Genomic DNA, 19997 nt, shown 5'->3' with positions numbered 1-19997 from the left:
CTGACAACTGTGATTCATTTTTAACTCTAGTTAGAATGTTAGAAGTACCGGTAAATGTCTGTCTCAAAAATAGCTTGTTTTGTACATTATTAGTGTTGCTTTTTTTTTAAGGCTGCTTTCACAGTGGGACGTTACAGGCGCACGTTAGTGAAGTCTGTAACGCAACCCAACTCACAGTAATGAAAAATTAATGGGCTGTTCACAGTGCCCACGTTGCGTACAGTGTAACGCTGCACGTTCAATGTAAGTGCAGCATGCTGTGCGTTATACATGGTTTTAGTCACGTTAGACTGTTTGCACATGCTCAGTAAGGGGAGAGTCCGCTATTGTTCCTAGCCACATGGCTAATTAATATCCACTGCACTGTAGTGTTGTCCAGATCATGAACGATTCGGATCTTTGATCCGGATCTTTTTTTGTGCGTCTAATCATCCGGATCATCACAATGAACAATTCTGTTCACAGTGGAGGTCTGGAAGAAACAGGAACTGCAGCTTCTGTGCACAAGCACAATCTTCCTGCTGCATCTCTCACTTCCCCATTAGCACCCTCAATGTGCCCTCATTCTCCTGCACCTCTCACTCTGCTGCACCCCTGCCTACTGCTTCCCTAGTAAAATGATTCAAAGAGTTGGTTCAAAGATCCGGACCTTTTCAATGATCCGATTTGAATCATCCGAATCATTGAAAAGATCCGGACTTCCCAGGATAGAACATAAACGGCGCACCAAGAGCCGCATAACGCGGCTCAATCTCACGTCCAACTTCAACACCACCATGCGTTGCGTTAGAGGCACGTTATGCGACCTTAACGTTACCTAAACCGCAATGTCTTTGGTGTGAAAGAGGCCTAAATGTGCATTTATGAAATATTTGCTGTCAAAGGAGTTGTATTTTTTAAGAATGATTGTTGTTTTATCTTACAGTTTATTCCAATGCCAGTATTGTATGGAGTGTTTCTCTATATGGGTGTGTCTTCACTGAGGGGAATTCAGGTAAGAACATTGTGTATGACCTGCAACCAGTAATAATCCAGTGGCTGTACTATTAGAGGTACAGAGATACAAGTGCAGAGCATAAAGGGCATGGAGTGTGTACACCTGCCCTACAGAGTTAGTGGCAGAGGTTTTCTCCTATCTCAGAGAGAGACGTTCTGGGTTCAGACCATGAATACTGTCCTGTAACTAATTACCAATTAAGCATAGTGTGAACCTTGGAGTGACTGGCCATAACATGGTTTTAGACAGCAGGGGAGAGGTGGCAGCGCTTGCCAAGACTGGCTGCAGCTGAATGACTACCAGCATAGGTATGCAGAGCCTAAAGGCAAAATACATATCTTGCATTCAAAACAGATGTCTTTAGATGTTTTAGAGTGGTGAACTTCAAAACCATAGCCCATCTAGTTGAACTGATATGTCACTATTTACACGCTTTGGTTAAAGGTAAGCGCTAAGCAATCATATATTTACTAGTAGACCCCAGCCTGTTTAAAACCGGGCTATAGGTCTTTTTCCTGCCGCCGCCAATGCGCATGCGACCGCCACGCATGTGCCCGCACCCGCCCACCTTGCTCCCTGGTCCCGTCCAGCTGTCCGTACTGCGCAAATGCGCAGTAGGCAAATAACAGGGACAGCTGGACGCAGCGACACAGGAAGATTATAGTATAGGATGTTTTATCTAATAATAATGAATCTTGTGATATATACACAGAGGACAACTCAAGTGAGAGATAAATGGAGGCTGCCATATGTATTTCCTTTTAAGCAATACCAGTTGCCTGGCAGTCCTGCTGGTCTATTTGGCTGCTTTAATACTTTTGCCCCAGACCCTGAAAAAACATGCAGATCAGGTGCTCCTACTGAAGTCTGACTGGAATAATTGCATGCTTGTTTCAGGTGTGTGATTCAGATACTACTGTAGCCAAAGAGATCAGCAGCACTGCCATAAAACTTGAATTGTTTAAAAGGAAATAAATATGGCAGCCACCATATACGTATCGCTTCAGGTGTACTTTAAAGCGGACCCAAACCAAACATTTTTTTCATTCAAAATATTTAGTTGCACCACTCTGACACATACAAAGATAAATAAACACTCCTTCAAGCCTATGAGCATTTCAGTGCATGCTTTTCACCCTTCACTTTTCATAACTAGGAATATACAGGTGGAAGCCATTAGCAATTCCTCCTTTGCTGGACACCATCTACTCCACCAGTTTGCCGGATTCTGTCCCGGCAATATGAAAGGAAGGGAGGAGTTCCTCCAATAAATGTAAAATATGTTATATTTGTCATCATGCAGCTGAAAAGAGGCTGCTATTTATTATTATAATTTAGAAAATAAATTGTATTTCTGAAATCTTTTTATATTGTATTTCTATTTTGGGTCCACTTTAAGTTACTTATGTCCTTCCTGCTTCCTTTGACTGCTGAAGAGTTTCTTTGCAGTCTTAAGCTACGTACACACATGCGACAACGATCCTTCGTTGTGAACGATGAACGAACTTTTAATTGACGAAAGAACGACCTAAGTAAAGTTAGTGGTAAAAGGTGTGTAACGATCTGATCGTTAAAACGAACGTTACATCACGTAAAGCATCTATTGCGCTTGCGCATAAAAATGAAAAGTTCCATGGAGAAATAGTGAAATGCGCATGTCAAGCTTAGTACGAACGACCGTTTCCAACGATGTACTACTTTTGCAAACGATCGTTGTTGGAAAAAATCCACCAAGATAGATCGTTCATTTTTAACGATCTAGCTCGTCCATCGTTAGACTTAATGGTCGGTGGCTCCTTTCTTTTAAACGATCGTCGTTTGAAATGATCGGGGAACGATTGTTTCAAAAGACTATAGTCGCATGTGTGTACGCACCTTTAGTGTGTTTAGTGTACAGCTTCTCATTAATCCCAATAGAGAAATCGTACACAAAGCTGCTTCACATGCAAAACTACACGTTGTGGGGTAATTTGCAATAATTATAATACATGCTTCCTTATCATTTGAAGGGACATTGTGATTTTTCTCAGATGGAGAGGTAAAGTTTTGTTATTCAGGAACATTTAGCTTGGTGTGGCGACTAGCGACACACTCCTTATTTAATTTAATGCATCCTACTATAAACACTCAGATAAGCCAACTTTTTGAGAACAACAAAGTGGATCAAAAGTGGGGGGGTTGACTTATCCTCAAGTCAGGTGTTCGGGACCCCATGTACAGTGCCCACATTGGAAGCGTGCCTGTATCTATGGTTACTTCTCCTCATTCCTGGCAGTCAGAGTACAGAACTGCGAGGGAGACGGGGAGAAGACTGCATGAAACGAGAAGAGGTTGCAGGCCATGAAGCCTGGACCTCTAGCGGTGAGTACAGGTGACTGCCAGTAAGGAGGAGAGGTATCAGTAGACATGGACTCCAATGTGCATTCTGCATCACACACCTGGTGGAAAGCTAGGAGAGACATGGAGGGGGGGGGGGGGGTAGCTTAACCATGGGTGATACATTTTAAGTGTTTTTTATTTATTTTTTTTGTTCTGGTTTTTTTTTTGTAAGCAAAAGTAGCAGTGTCGGCCTATACATGGAATGACTTATGCGCTAGTATACATGGTAAAATAAGTTAAGAGGTGTATTAACCCCCTTGGCGGTATGAAAAATACCGCCAGGGGGCAGCGCAGCAGTTTTTTTTATTTTTTTTTAAATCATGTAGCGAGCCCAGGGCTCGCTACATGATAGCCGCTGCTCAGCGGCATCCCCCCAGCCCCGCCGATCGCCTCCGGCGATAGGCGATCAGGAAATCCCGTTCAAAGAACGGGATTTCCTGGAGGGCTTCCCCCGTCGCCATGGCGATGGGGCGGGATGACGTCACCGACGTCATTGGGAGACCCGATCAACCCCTTGGCGCTGCCTGGAACTGATTGGCCAGGCAGCACAGGGGTCTGAGGGGGGGGGCCGTGCGCCGCACCGGATAGCGGCGATCGGGCGCGCGGCAGCGGCGATCGGGGTGCTGGCGCAGCTGGCAAAGTGCTAGCTGCGTCCAGCAAAAAAAAAATTATGAAAATCGGCCCAGCAGGGCCTGAGCGGCACCCTCCGGCGGCTTACCCCGTGTCCAGCACGGGGTTACCGCTAAGGAGGTTAAGGATGTTGGAACTTAGGGGGTCTATGCACTGAACTGCGTTAAGCAGAATAACGTGCATATAGTCTTACTGCACAATGAGTAGTGCAGAAGGCAATACATTACATGCAATGCATTATTCTCCACTCATAAGACTTTACACATGCAATAGAGAACCTGTAAGGAAAAACACGGATAATGTGCAGCGCGACTTTACAGTTCAGTTCCTACTTTTACAGGGAACACAATTCAACTCCCAGCAATTTGACCCTTGTTGGCAGATACAATTGAACTGGTGTAAATACGTCCCATCTGTATATACTCGAGTATAAGTCTAGAAATTTAGGTCTGATTCACTTCATAAAAGTATAGGACTCGACTTATACACGAGTCATGGGCAACACTGAGCACACTGAGTAATGTGTGTACAAATAGGGACATTCCCATTTACAGCAATTTACCCTGTGGTAAGTGATACTTTGAGGAAAGGAAATGCCAAGAAAACACAGGTCTGAAAGTCCTGGCCACAACAATTAACAAGGAAAGGGGCAGGGGGGAAATACAGGGCTGCATAAAAGGGAGTGAATAATTTCAGCACTTGGGGGCCTGGAGGAGGTATTGGCTGCACTTAAAGTGAACCTTAAGCCAGAAAAAAAATGAGTTTTACTCACCTGGGGCTTCTACCAGCCCCCTGCAGCAGTCCTGTGCCCTCGTAGCCACTCACTAATACTCTGGTCCCTCGCTGCCAGCTAGTTTCGTTTTCGCCGACAGGCCCGTCAGGACTGGCCACGCGTAGCTTTTTCCGCATTCCCAACTGTAATCAGCGCTATTGCGGGCCGCAACGCGTACAAAAATACGTGTTGCTGCATTACGAACGCATAGATATGCAGCAACGCGTATTTTTGTACGCGTTGCGGCCCGCAATAGCGCTGATTACAGTCGGGAATGCAGAAAAAGCTACGCGTGGCCAGTCCTGACGGGCCTGTCGGCAAAGACGAAACTAGCTGGCAGCAAGGGACCAGAGTATTAGTGAGTGGCTGCAAGGACACAGGACTGCTGCAGGGGGCTGGTAGAAGCCCCAGGTGAGTAAAATTCTTTTTTTTTTCTGGCTTAAGTGTCTTTTTAAGGGACAGGAGGTGTTAATGGCTGCAATACGCTATGCAGTCATTAACCCCTCTAGAGCCCCAAATGCAGCCATTAACTTTGCTGTGCTGGGTGGACTTATACTTGAGTCAATACAGAATTCCAGCTTAAAAGGGTTGAATATTGGAGTCGACTTATACACGAGTTGAATCACTGGCAGTTGGGATTGTTTTCTATGTCAGCTTTGTGTTTCATTAATAGGACATTTGAATTACACTGTTTTCTTGAATGCAAGTGTGGAGTGAATTGCAAACTCTCTGTAAAGTCAAGGAATATAAATTATACTAAATAAATATAACATAACCCCCAGATGTATGCATCATACAGCCAACTGTAACCAATTTGCATTTTATTAGGATTAATCGTTTCTTATTGACTTACTTATTGCAGTTCTTCGACCGCCTTCTTCTTTTCGCCATGCCACCAAAACACCAGCCAGACTTTATCTACTTGCGACATGTACCTCTGCGCAAAGTCCATCTTTTCACCATCATTCAGCTGACCTGTCTGGTCTTACTTTGGGTTATAAAGGCATCTCCCGCTGCGATTGTTTTCCCAATGATGGTAAGACTTTTATGTGTATCTAGTTTTAAAAATTATGCAGCAGAAAGTCCATTAGGTCCTGCTGTATCAGGACTTCCTGGCACAGAAGTCTCACTACAACCACGCGTTCAGCTCCTGTAGCAGAACGGAAGCAGAATAATAGGCAGGAGGGTGGGTGAGAGAATTGGCAGGGCCTTACTGTCATCTCCCTCAAATACGGAGGCAGGCTCGGATTTACATCAAGGAGCCCATAGTGCCCAGATGTCCTGGGACCCTAGAACCGCACCCCAAGTGTACTGGGTAGCCCAGCTGTCACTTCTTCCTTAGTTCACTAGCCCATCATAGGTCGATAGCTACAGGTGCCCGTTAGTATTAGGGAGCCAGAGCTATCCTTGGTATAAAGTAGCTAGAGGTGTACCGAAGTATTAGGTATCTAGTAGTGCCCCAGACTAAAGGGAGATCTGGTCAGTGGAATGCCGAGACGCGGAGGACTAACCTCTTTATTTACTCTGCTAATGTTTACTAATTGTAGCAGGAAAAGGTATGTAAAGAAAATATAATGTAATCACCTTTTTGGATGCCGCAACAAGCTTTCCACTGAAGAAGCAAGTGCTGTGTTTAACTGTTTGAATGATGTTCGGCTACATTTTTTTGTGGCAGTAGATTTTATGCTGTAAATAATCTATTAGAGCAAATAAGAAATGCTGTTTCATACTACTTTAATGGGGAAAAAACACATTTCTAGTTCCGGTTTCTAAATTATAGATCGCAGTACAGTTATTTTGTGTGTAGCTGCCCCATTGGCATCCTCCCCCACTGTATAATGACTTTGATAAAACTGCTTCACAGATTCGTGTCAGAAAGGGTTAAGCAAACATTAGAATCAAGTGATTGAATTTTAATGCATTAGGTGTAACTTTTACTGCTCTATAAATAAACATAATGAGTTGTGCTGCAATACTAGACACCCTTTGTGGTGGGAATATACACTCAGAAGCTTGTTGTTCTTTGACAAACTAGTTTTCTATCCTCTTAGCACAACTTACATCAGCCACAATTTGCTGCTGTGTCTCATTAATTGCAGGTCCTCGCACTTGTGTTTGTCCGCAAAGTGATGGATTTCTGCTTCACAAGCCGAGAGCTGAGCTGGCTGGATGACTTGATGCCGGAAAGCAAAAAGAAGAAGCTGGAGGATGCTAAAAACAAGGCGAAGGAGCTGGAGGTGAGATAAGTCTCCTGCAGACTGTGCACACTGTGGAGGGGTGGGCACTAGGCCAAGTATGTTGTGGCTCCCCTTTCTTGTGCACGCCGCCCCCCTGTTAGCCGTATTCCACCGATGGGTAAAATACTGCTTTTTATTACTATAGGCACACTATCTTCTGATTATTTCTCCTTATAACTACCCCCTTTATTTAGGCATTTATTATATATTTTTACAATATATATATTAAAGACTTCTTACAAAGCTTTCAACCGCGTTGTTGTAGCAGCATCACTCTCCTCACCTATGGGTTGGAGGAATTGAAGGCGGGGGGGAGTTTATCCTGTATTAATGCTGTTGAAAAAAACATTACCGGCAGTCAAATGACAAGTGGTACAGGTAGAGTAGAGGTTAACCTGAGATCCTGACATGCAAGTAAAATTTCACATAAAGAATGCTTTGTGTGGCAGATAAAAGGGCAGGCCCATTATTTGTAACCATATTTTGCATGGTGGGCGGCCCCAGCATCCGGTGTGGCTGGTGGTAAAGGTTAGGCGTGCGGTGTGGGGAAGGCGTAAAGGTTAGCGGTGGGGGGTGGTTAAGGTTAGGCGTTCGGTGTGGGGAAGGGGTAAAGGTTAGCGGTGGGGGGTGATTAAGGTTAGGCATCTTAGAGGAAGGGTTCTTTGTGAGAATAGGGTTAGGATTTGCTATAGTAAAATATCAGGAAGGAGCATTTAAAGTAAACCTGAGACGAAGGATTAAATAAGTTTTTTTATACATACCTGGGGCTCAGGGGTGTTGCTAGCCCCAAAGATCAGTGGCACGTGCCATTGATCTATTCTGGGGTGCCCCGGATGTCCCCCAGGAAGAGTTGGAGCTGTGGTGCCTCAGTGGCGGGCATGCTTGGAGCTGTGGTGCATCAATCAGGGGTGTGCTGGGTGCTGTGGTGCCTCTATGGGGGTATGTTGGGTGCTGTGGTGCCATGCTGGGAGCTATGATGCCTTTATGGGGGCATACAGGGAGTTGTGGTTATTTTGTGGGGGCATGCTGGGAGTTGTGTTGCCTGTGGGAGCATGAAAGGGGGTTTTAGCGCGTTAACCTTCGTGAAGGTTAACGCACGCTAAAATTCAGGTTGGCACGCAAACGCAAAAATGTACACGCAAAAATCACTGCAAAATTGCGCGAATCGCATACCGTGCCCATGATAACAGTTATCACACTTTAGTGAATTAAGCCCCTTATCATAGGGAGTGCTACAAACTTATGCCTGCTAATTGGCAATCCTGCCCTGAGCTTCTGCAGGTTTGTAGCGCTCGCTTATCTACTTTGATAATGTGTGATAACTATGATAACGTGTGATAACTTTGATAACGTGTGGTAACTTTAATAAAGTGTGATATTTGAGTTATCACGGTTTAGTGAATCAATCCCTTTACGCGCTGCCATGCGCATTTTGGCAGCACGTATAGTATGCGATCAGCACGTATAGTATGCGGAAGATCCAGGCGGCTGAATAGTGTACTGGTTAAGGGCACCGCCTTTGGCATGGGAGACCAGGGTTTGAATCTTGGCTAGGGTCAGTACTTATTCAATAAGGAGTTCAAGGCAAGACTGCCTAACACTGCAGGGTGGCCTCTTCAGAATGTCCCAGTGGCTGCAGCTCTTGAGCGCTTTGAGTGTAACAGGAGAAAAGCGCTATACAAATGTTTGTATTATTATTATTATTAGCAAGAACATCAGAAGTGCATAGACAGCAATTCTGACATTCAGACCATGCACGCTGCACAGCAGTGGATGCACTATCACACTGCTGCATGCATTTTTGCAAAAGAGCATTGCTGATCCCATTCACTGTAATGAGTGGGATCAGCAGTGCACGGCAACTTGGATGCCATGCGATCGGGTGCACTTGCACCCTTAATGCACAGCCATATGCGTTGCCTAATGTGAACCATGCCTAAGTGACATTGCCTATTTATGTGATATGCCGAATTTCTTTATTTATTGTATTAATGGAGAGGGGGGCTTCATCCAACATTTTTCTAGGCAGGCTTACTTAAATCGCTGTTAAGTTCATGTATTTTTGGCTTCTCCCATGACCACACCCACATTTAGGTGTGTGTGGTCCCACCCATTTTTCGTCTTGAATGCCCAAAAGTGCCCCAGATCTCTTAGGATATTAGACACGCCCCTGCTGGGGCTTCCTCTAGCCCCCTTCATGCTGATCCATCCTTCTCCGCTACATCATTCCTCTGAAATCTGGCCCAGTAACTTCCTCCCACCCGCATGAGCGCGACAGGGCAAGCTTCTGTTATAACAACGCAGGAGATTTGGGTGCAGCCGTCACCACCATGGGCCGTAATAGGAACTACGGCTATAGTGGTGCTCAGCGAGTAATTTGGGCGCAGTAGACGGAGCTCAAATTACTTTGAAAACACTAAATTAGCTGCAAGCAATAGCTGGAAGCTGAATTTATCATTCCCCACTATGCACGGCAGCCAGGAGGGAGAATAATAATTAGCGCCGCTGGGACTTGTGCAGGAGCAGGGTGAGCCATATATTGGCTTTACCCTGCGCCCAAATCTCCAAGCGGCAATTTCATAGGTATGCTGACAGGGGGAGCACATGGGGCCGTACTGCCCCTGCGCCGACTGGCCAAATAACCTGGCCAGATTGCGTAAGATCCAGGCGGCGGAGGACGGCAGCGAGGGACGGATCAGCGTGAATGGCGCTAGCGGAAGCCCCAGGTATGCATAAAATGTATTTTATCCCTCGTCTCTGGTACACGTTAATGAGAAATACCACTGTAAATTAGTGGTATATTGGCTCTTCCCGGGCACCCAAATTTCCCTGCGCCTCTATTTCATGCAAGCCATAAAAGCAAGCCGCTGTTACTTTATGGATGATTCATGTAGAAGCAAAGCAATTTGAAAGAGCTTATGATAAATTCTCTGGAATATCTTTAACTTGGCAAGTTGTAATCTGCTAGGTACACTTTAAGGGCATTATAAATAAATGAATCTAATTCTTGTTTGCAACTACATGGTTTTCATTGTATGGGTATTCATCAGGTCTACATTTCATCTGTGGGTAGGTCTAATGATGTAATGTAAACAAAAAAATGTAAATACATCTATATGTCAGTACAAAGGTACACAAATTAAGTTTGAAACCCTGACCTGGGTCATTCCTGACAATAGGGGAGGCGTGCTGCAAGGATAATGAATTATTGGTTGTGTGATTAAATCTCCTCCGTTATTTTTACAATAAATGTAATTTGCATAGTGTATTTATTGCTGTAAGTTTTTGCTGTAACTGCACCCAAGCAAAGTTGATGATTATTGTAAATCCAAGTTATGTTTTTCCAGCTTAGATAATCTGGGCCACCCTGGGCAGGCCTGCACATGAAGCTTTGGCAGATAACAGCCATTATTGCTAAATCAACATCACGCCCTGCGGCACCCCGATAACTTGTTCTGCTCGTTCAGTAAAACCATGTTAATAATCAGCTGTGGTGTCCTTATTGTGTAAAAAAAAAAAATGAGTGTGGCAAACCTTTTCCTTTTACGCTTGGGATAGATTTTAATCTCTTCCTCAGATCCTATCAGGTAGATTTACCTTCACAGCCTGTTCTTAGTGACCAGGACACTGGTATAGGAAGAGAGGAGAAACTTCCCAGTTGGGGGATGTAGGTAGTGATGTAGCTGGTGACAATAGGCTTCCAGAAGTTCGTGCATCTTACTATGTCTTACATGACCTGTATAAGTGGTCCTGTAACTGCTGGCTGTCAGGCCCCATTCACAATTACAAAATGCTAGTGCTTTTGCTAGCGTTTTGCTCAAGCGTTTTTTGCCGATTAACGCCATTCACACTTGGGATGATTTTCTGCAATCGCAATTAGCGCTTCTATAGCACCAAGCGTGATCGCCGGGAAATCGCCTAAAATTGGTGCAGGATACTAATTTTTTGGGCGATTTTGCGTTAATCCCCCAAGTGAGAACAGGCCCATAGAGGTTATTATTGCACTAGCTATTTAAAAAGCGCTAGCGCTTGAGCGGTTTGCCGAAATCGCCGGCAAAACGCTCTACTGTGAATGGGGCCTCAAGGCGTGAGGAGATATTTCCCCAAGACTGCAATAAAAACCCAATAAGAATGTTGGACACTAACCCTCCCTCTTCTGATGCCTAACACTAACTGATCCCCTGCTGCAATTTACAGTACGGGTAGTAAGAAGTGGTATAAAAGCGTATGGCATCCCAAAGCACATTTACAGCGACAGTGAAGCATACTTTTCATTGTATGCTTTATTGTATACGACGCTTTACAGCGACAGTGAAGCATACTTTTCATTGTATGCTTTATTGTATGCGACGCAACCCGCGGATAACATAAGGCACAAATTCTCCATTCCATTGGGTTGCATGTCTGCTTTTACAGGGAACACACCGCTCTCTGTGAACCTAGCCTAACCCTGCTTGGGTATATGGGCAGGCTCTGGTCTTCACACTTCACCAAATAACAACTATAACCTAACTGGTGTACTTTGGTGATCCTTTTTTCACATACTCCAGATAATTACTGTTTTCTGGCTTACTAATCCATCTAATTGTGTGCTAATTGTTGCTGCTTTACAAATCTATTCCTGTTAGTGCAGCATGGTTAGCATTACCACCATTAGATAACATTAGCAGCAGATGTGCTTGAGATGTCTCAGAGATGTGTTACTAATGCAGATCGGTGTATGTGTGACTTTCACATGTTACAAAGGAAACTTTTTATGGACAAATGTCTTCTTAGAGCCCTTATTTCACAGCAAAACTATTTTCTGTGTGTTGTGGCGTGATCTTTATCTGCGATCGTTGGTTTCTATGCCATGATTGTTTCTTTCTGAAAGTGAGGGGCTGGATCCGGGCTCCGGTTTACTAAAACCGGAACGTAAACCGATCAAAAATGGATCTGTGCTGCCCTTTTGCAGCACCTATCCAGTCAGTTTACATTTTTAAAAACATGTCCATGTCCCATAGCTGTGGGTGGGAGGGCTGCCATGCTGGAGGGGGGGGTAACAGCCAGGAACGGGGGGCAGCGGGCACATTGGCAGGAAGGCTGGTCAGACCCCCCCCCCCCCCCCCCCTCCGTCACCTGGGTTCCTCCTTCTGTGCTCCCCCTCCAACTAGTTTCCTTAAAAATCAAGCCAGTGGCGAACGGGGAACTCACTCACATCCTTGTTCCACCATTCACTGCGTGACTTCCTGCAATGCCGCCCACTGAAGTACAGAGGGCGGCATTGCAGGAAGTGACGCAGCGAGTGGTGGAATGCAAGGAAGTGAGTGAGTTCGCTGCTTGCTGCTGGTTTGATTTTTAAGGAAACTAGCTGGAGCGGGAGCACGGAAGGAGGTACCCAGATGAGGGATGGGGTCCAACCTCTCTGCCACGGTGCCCGCTGCCCCCCTTCCAGGCTACTTGGGGACACCTAGGGGAGGAGCAGGCAGTAAGCAATCCGGATCTCCCTCCATTTTTGTGTGCAAAATAGCCTGTGAAGGGGGAGATCAGTTTTTGTATTGCTTTTGCCTACCCCTCAGTGTATCCGGGGTCCGTGAAGTCCCATCCGGGGTCCGCAAAGTCCCAACAAATCCGGACTCTCCGTTCAGTCCAGACTCTCCGTACAGAAGTCTGTGAAGATGGCTGCTATTTTTAACATTGGTATCAGTGTCTCCGGTTTTGGTTCGGGCCCAAAAACTGAGCCACAGATAAGTCTTTAAAACAAGTGTGAACCGGCCATTACCTGATGGGGGTTTTCAGAAATCAGGAAATGCTTGCAATTCCCGAATCACAGCAGTCCCACAATTTTAAACTTGATTCCCAGACGATCCTGATTTTGCTCTGCAGCCAAAAATGTGATCGCCAGTGGGCCCGGACTTTATAGTTGTATAGTACCCCAATAACTAATCCACAGCTTTTCTGCAAGACCGCACACCCACAAGTAGAGTACAGAGGCAGGTAAACAGTCTTTGTATATATTATTTATTTTGCTATTTAGTATTGCGCTCTCAGTTCTGTATTGATTATATGTCCCATGGGTGCAGAGCGCTTTTTTAAATGTTTTTGTTGATTTTTTGTTTTCTTTTTTTTAAAGAAAACGTAATAAAAGCAATGTCCTAGTAAACTATATTATGCACAGATTGACTCATTTTACCACTCCTGTGTAGTATGATAGTTCATCTACACATTGTATTTATAGTATCCAAATCAGAATTGGATGTGTGTACCAGACCTTACTATTGCAAACACACCAGTCCATTTAGGAGGGTTCGGGAAGAAGAGCCACTCTTCAGTCTTTCTTGCTCCATTCTCACTCTACAGCTCCTGTTTCCTTGCCTAAAAAATAAACTATATAAAAATTCTATTTGCAAAAGACATTGCGGGCAGATGTTCAGACATAATATCCAAAGGAGAGATTGCTTGCTTTGCCAGAAACTCCATGCAATGTAATATCTAATACATTATTAAGGGTGTGAACTGTCCAGCATGTATCAGACACATGACTAGTCATTTGGCCCCTTTCCACTTAATCCGTTGGTACACGTTTTTTTTCTTCTCCATAGCAGAGCATTGTGAAAAAGATTTCAGTTAAACGCATATAGTGGGAACTGTGCCATAGGAAAACAGTGGGACTTACTTTGAAAATCAGTTGTCCTTTCAGTTATAACCTGAGAGCAACTGATTAAAGAAGGACTTCAGCCTAAACAATCATAGGGCTTGATTCACAAAGTGGTGCTAACCAAGTAAAAGACTTTAGGCGTGATAACCATTGCACCACGCTGGTGAAAAGCCAGTTTAGGCGTGATAAGTTCAGATTGCGCGCAAAGTCCTGCACGCAAAGCAGCGCCATTAAACTCTATGCGAAGTGCACCAGACTTTGCTAGCACAAAACTTTTGATCAGCTGTGCACTGCGGTGCTAACCCAGTTGGTGCTTAAACGTATCACTCCTAAACGTATCACTCCTAAACGTATCACTCCTAAACGTATCACTCCTAAACGTATCACTCCTAAACGTATCACTCCTAAACGTATCACTCCTAAACGTATCACTCCTTAAACGTATCACTCCTTAAACGTATCACTCCTTAAACGTATCACTCCTAAACGTATCACTCCTTAAACGTATCACTCCTAAACGTATCACTCCTAAACGTATCACTCCTAAACGTATCACTCCTAAACGTATCACGCCTAAACGTATCACGCCTAAACGTATCACGCCTAAACGTATCACGCCTAAACTTATCACGCCTAAACTTATCACGCCTAAATTTAGGCGTGATAAGGGGCTTTTCACCAGGGTGCTAACTGTTAGCACTGCTTTGTGAATCAAGCCTAAACTGTCATTAAGTTACATTAGTTATGTTAATTAAAATAGATACCGTAGGTAGTTTAATTTCTTACCCACCCTGTTTTAAAAGAACAGGCAAATGTTTGATTTCATGAGGGCAGCCATCTTTTTGGTTGAAAGGAGGTGACAGGGAGCATGAGACACAGTTCCAACTGTCCTGTGTGCTGATCACCCCTCCCAGTTGTTGGGCAACGTGAATAACAACATAGGAAATCCCATCATGCTTTGTACAGCATCAGGGGGAAAAAGCCCGGACAGTTTTCCCTGATGGGTGGAGCTTAGCTAAAAATGCAGCTAAAAATGATGCTTTGGTAAGAAAAACAAAGTTCTGATGCCATGAAACTGTTAAAGAAACACCAAGCCTTTTCAGTGCTGCTGAGTAGATTTTTAGTCCGGAGGTTCACTTTAAAGAGGAACTCCAGTGAAAATAATTTAATATAAAAAGGTGCTTAATTTTTACAATAATTATGTATACATGATTTAGTCAGAGTTTGCTCATTGTAAAATCTTTCCTCTCCCAGATTCACATTCTGACATGTATTACATGGTGACATTGTTACTGTGGGCAGATTATGTAGCTGTTCTGGCTTTAACAGACAGCTATAAACAGCCATTTCCTGTGTGTGTCATTGTTACATTGTGGCAGTTTGCCCAGAGTACCGTACGGTACCAGAGCCTCTTGTGGGAGGGGTTTCAGCACAAAATCAGTCATACAGCGCCCCCTGATGGTCTGTTTGTGAAAATCATTATATTTTTCATGTAAAAGTGGGTATCAGCTACTGATTGGGATAAAGTTCAATTCTTGGTCGGAGTTTCTCTTTAAGTGTAAACTGGGCCTAAAGCGGACTGATGCTTCACGTCTTGTATATAAGCTTTGACATCTTATTTGCAGGAGACAGAGAAGATGCTGCTGGCAAGTGAGGACAAGGGGGTGCAGCTTCCTTTAGAGACCAGGACGTTGCTAGGCAGCCCTGGGAGAAACAACAATTCCAGGTAAGTGCTTGGATCCACCTGTATCAATCAATTACATAATTTCAATTACTACAAATGAATTGCTTTGTTAGGTAGTCATGTGTTTTATATTCCATTCATGTTTGTGTGTTTGGCTTTACATTTCATTAGAGTTGTGCATGGCATGGGTTGGGCATTCATCTTTATTGAAATGAGATTTAATCTAATAGTAAATCCCATAGAATGGTATAGTGCTACGAGGTAAGTATAAATGTGAGAAGACTTTATACTCTTTAAAGTTCTGTGGAAGATGTCAGGGATATATACATACTTAAAGGGGCACTACAGTGAAAAACTGTAAAATTTAAAATATGTGCAAACCTATACAAATAAGAAGTAAAATTAGCCATAAATTACGTTTCTCCTATGTTGCTGTCACTTACAGAAGGTAGTAGAAATCTGACAGAAAGTGACATGTTTTGGACTAGTCCATCTCTTTATAGGGGATTCTCAGGGATATATTTATTTTCAAAAGCACTTAGTGAATGGCAGTTGCTCTGTCCAGCTGCCAAAAAACTGTGTAGGGAGCAGGGAAGCTGGCCAGCATCATTGTTTAAGTCCTTTTTCAGGAATGTCTTTTTAAAGAATAAAAGCCTTGCTGAGAATCCCCTATGAAGAGATGGACTAGTCCAAAACCTGTCACTTCTGTCAGATTTCTTCTGTCTACTGTAAGTGACAGCATTATACTAGAAAAGTAATTTATGGCTCATTTTACTATGGAAAAAAATGTACTTCTTATTTGTATATGTTTGCACATATTTAAAACTTTACAGTTTTTCGCTGTAGTGCCCCTTTAAGAATTATACTAAAGCAAGCTCTAGCAGGAATAGAGCATTATTTTCATTGGCTTTTCACACAATTTACCAACTCTACTGTTACATTTTTAACCTCCCTGGCGGTAAGCTTGACACAGTCAGGCTAGCCGCCGCAGGGGATCACATGGCCTATATTGTTAAGCTAGCACTTCTCTAGCTAACTATACGTGGCAAGTCCCTCCGGTCCCCACCGATCGCCGCCGGTATACGTACCCCCCAGGGATCCCGCAATGGCGCAGCCTCCCAATCAGCTCCAGGCTTCGCCATGGGGAGGATCAGGACTGCGCATGAAGTCGATGACGTCATGTCCGATTGTCGCCAAAGCGACAGTGAAGCTCATTGCTGAAGCTGCGGCTCTCACGGGATCGCGGACGGGTAAATATTGCCGGCGGAGATTGGGGGGGTTAGAGAGGTGACGGGGGACTTGCCGCACATAGTTAGCTAGCTAGCTAACAAATAGAAAACATTTTTTATAAAGAAAAAAAAATCCCTCCCGGACGCAGCCACTGCATCTGTGTACCGCCAGGGAGGTAAAGCACACCTGAGCTGAGAAGAATATGGAGGCTGAGTTATTTCCTATAAGGACCCCTATCGCAAAAAAAGTAGGCAGTTAAAATCTGACAGAACCAGGTTTTGGGTCAGTCCATCTCCTCATGGGGGATTCTCAGGGTTTTCTTTGTTCTCAACAGCATTTTCTGAACAGCAGTTGCAAAGTCTAACTGACAAAATAGTGTGCAAGTGAGTAGGGTGGTATCTTACTATTTTGGCTGTTAAACTGCTGTTCAGGAAATGCTGTTTAAAAACAAAGAAAACCCTGAGTGTCCCCCATGAGGAGATGGACTGGCCAAAAACCTGCCGGTTCTGTCAGATTTTAACTACCTATTTTTTTCGCGATAGTGGTCCTTTAAGCAATACCAGTTGCCTGGCTGTCCTGCTGATTCACTGCCTCTAATACTTTTAGCCATCGACCCTGAACAAGCATGCAGATCACATCTTTCTCACTGAAGTCTGACTGGATTAGCCACATGCTTGTTTCAGGTGTGTAAATCAGAGACTACAGCAGCCAAAGAGATCAGCAGGACAGCCAAGCAACTGGTAATATGTAAAAAAGAAAATAAATATGGCAGCCTCCATATTTCTGTTACTTCAGGTGCACGGAACTTTAAGAAGAGTCTAGTACAAGAAGAATCAGCAGCCGGTTAAGCTGGTTGTATGTTATCAGAACCCTATAGCTCTCCCAGTGTTGGCTGCTTGCAGGGTGAAGCTTCAAGTCATTTAGAGTGGGGAGTATTAATCTGACCCCTCTGCACTGCTTACACTTAGGTTTCGGACTAGTCTATGTCCTTGTGGAGGATTCTCAGGTTTTCCTTTATTTTCCAAAGCATGCGATTTTTAAACTGCATACATTTGCATATAGATTTGCAAAATTTTGCATCAACTTGGAATCATTTGCATCTTCTTGACCATACCTCCCAGGCAGGAAATGTTTTAGAGAAGAATTAAGGAAAGTTTGAGAATCCATCGTGAGAAGGACTGTAAAAAGGACATTTTATAATGCATTTTAGGGCCTTTTCACACTGGCGCGGTGCGTCACAGCAATTTACCGCACTGCAACCGCAAGGCAATGAAAGCCTATGGATGCCTTCATATTACCTAATCTGACGTGCTTCCAAAACCATGTTACCGCATGTACCTGCGTCGGACCGGAAGTCATTAAAATATATAAAGCGACGCAGGGATTTTAAAAATGTTGGGGGCGTTGCGACCACGTTGCGTCACGCATGTGCAGAAGCGTATTTTTACACTATGCTTCCGTGCACTTCTGCATACCCAAAACAGGAAGAAACTGCAAGCCTGTGTCAAATCCTGCTTGGCCGAAAGCCTTACAGGGAATACCGTGTACTGACGCGGTATTCCCTGAGGGCCTGGCTTTGGTTGCGCGGCCACCACACCGCTGACGCCAGTCTGCAGTGTGAAACCACCCTCACTCTGCGACAGATTTATATCCTATATATGTGTATACATATATTTGATGGTTTTTTTGTGATAGCAGTTCTTTATGTAAGCAGTTCTTTCACTATGTATTGCTAGAAGTACCTACTAAAATAAGCCCTACATACAGAGTGTCAGTATGTTATATAATGTGCTCAGCAGGCGCTTTTATATTTTATAGATGTGATCCATCAGACATAAATATTTCTGACGAGATGCCTAAGACTACTGTATGGAAAGCACTCAGTATGAACAGCGAAAGCTCAAAAGGAAAGGAAAGAAGGTAAGAATCTTTATTTTATTTAAAAGCAATAGTCTCAATGCTATATAAAAAATCTATCATACTTGGTATTCAGATTTTCCTTGTTTGTTTTTGGGATCAGTTGGGCTTTAAAGGAAAACTGTAGTGAGAGGTATATGGAGGCTGCCATATGTATTTCCTTTTAAGCAATACCAGTTGCCTGGCTGTCCTGCTGATCCTCTGCCCCTAATACTTTTAGCCATAAACCCTGAACAAGCATGCAGCAGATCAGGGACCTTTCACACTGGCATGGTGCATTGCGACAATTTACCCCACTGTACCGCTAGAGCAATGAAAGTCTGTGGGTGCGTTCATATTACGTGCGGTATAGTGTGTCGGAAGTGCTCCACCTAACTTGCTTCCAAAACTACGTTAGCACGTGTATCTGTGTCGACGTGCGGCGGACCGAAAGTTGTGTAAGTCTATGGCGACTGGTGTCAGTGTGAAAACCCGCCACAGGTTTTACACGTCGCGCATGCCGCAAAAGCGTATTTTTTGCAATACACTTCCGCACATGTGATCTCTTAGCCGGCAGGAAGTGAGCATCACTTCCTGCTTGGCCACATGCCAGACAGGGATTACCGCATAGTAACGTGGATTTCCCCAAAGGCCTGTTTCTGGCGGTGCAGCTGCTGCACCACACCACCAATATACAGTGTCAAGCCGGCCTCAGGTATTTCTCTGATTAGATAAGCTGCATGCTTGTTTCAGGTGTGTAATGCAGACACTACTGCAGTCAAATGGATCAGCAAGGCTGCCAGGCAAGTGTTATTGTTTAAAATAAATTAAATATGGCAGCCCCTGTATTCCTCTAACTTCAGTTGTCCTTTAAATGATGACTGTGATGAGTGTTATTTGGAGGTTGCCACTGTTCAGCCCTTTGCGATACGCCGTTTACCTGGCCTGCTACCATCCTGACACTCTCTCTGCTTCAGCAGCATCAGCAAGTGTACAGTAAGATGTATGCAGATCAGGATATCCAGACTTGTCTATCTGCTTACTTAAAAATCTATCATACTTGGTATTCAGTCACTTTAGGTCAGTGACTCAGGCAGCATTATTGCCAAAGGATTACCTGCCAGCAAGAAAGTGGGTGTCTTCAGGACAGGTTAGCAATGGCAAGCATGAAAGGCTAAAGGTTGCCACTAATAGTTCAGTTTCCTGAATGATCAATCGGAAGCACAAACGGGAGATAAACACTTGCCAGATCTGGTCTGATCACAGGATTTGATCCGGTGTTTTCCATAGATAGGATCCTATGGGCAAGTTTTCACTTCCCATTGGTATTCCCAATTGCTGATTTCAGCTGTTCGATTGTTCAGGAAATTGGACCATTAGTTGCCACTTTATTTTCCATCGACTTATTAAAACTAGAGGTAGAAGTCCTGCAGTTCAGTTGCGGACTGTGATGAGTTCACTTTTATGCTGTAGCTTACCGGCAATAGAGAAATGTTTATGCAGAATCGTATGCTAGGTACACACCATACAACATG

General features: G+C 44.1%; 1 protein-coding gene across 2 annotated transcripts in view; it reads left to right on the top strand.

The window, feature by feature from the left end:
- The window catches only part of LOC137545771 (electroneutral sodium bicarbonate exchanger 1), a 252382-nt gene that overhangs the window by 216309 nt on the left and 16076 nt on the right, over window positions 1-19997 (top strand). For both annotated transcript variants that reach the window (XM_068267368.1, XM_068267369.1), the window contains 5 exons: window positions 926-994; window positions 5641-5814; window positions 6878-7015; window positions 15278-15378; window positions 18385-18486. In XM_068267368.1, the coding sequence (XP_068123469.1) occupies window positions 926-994; window positions 5641-5814; window positions 6878-7015; window positions 15278-15378; window positions 18385-18486 (584 nt within the window). The remainder of the gene's footprint in view (window positions 1-925; window positions 995-5640; window positions 5815-6877; window positions 7016-15277; window positions 15379-18384; window positions 18487-19997) is intronic.

This window comes from Hyperolius riggenbachi, chromosome 2 (genome assembly GCF_040937935.1).
Source record: "Hyperolius riggenbachi isolate aHypRig1 chromosome 2, aHypRig1.pri, whole genome shotgun sequence".
Taxonomy (NCBI): Eukaryota; Metazoa; Chordata; class Amphibia; order Anura; family Hyperoliidae; genus Hyperolius; species Hyperolius riggenbachi.
This window is presented reverse-complemented; position numbering and strand designations above follow the sequence as displayed.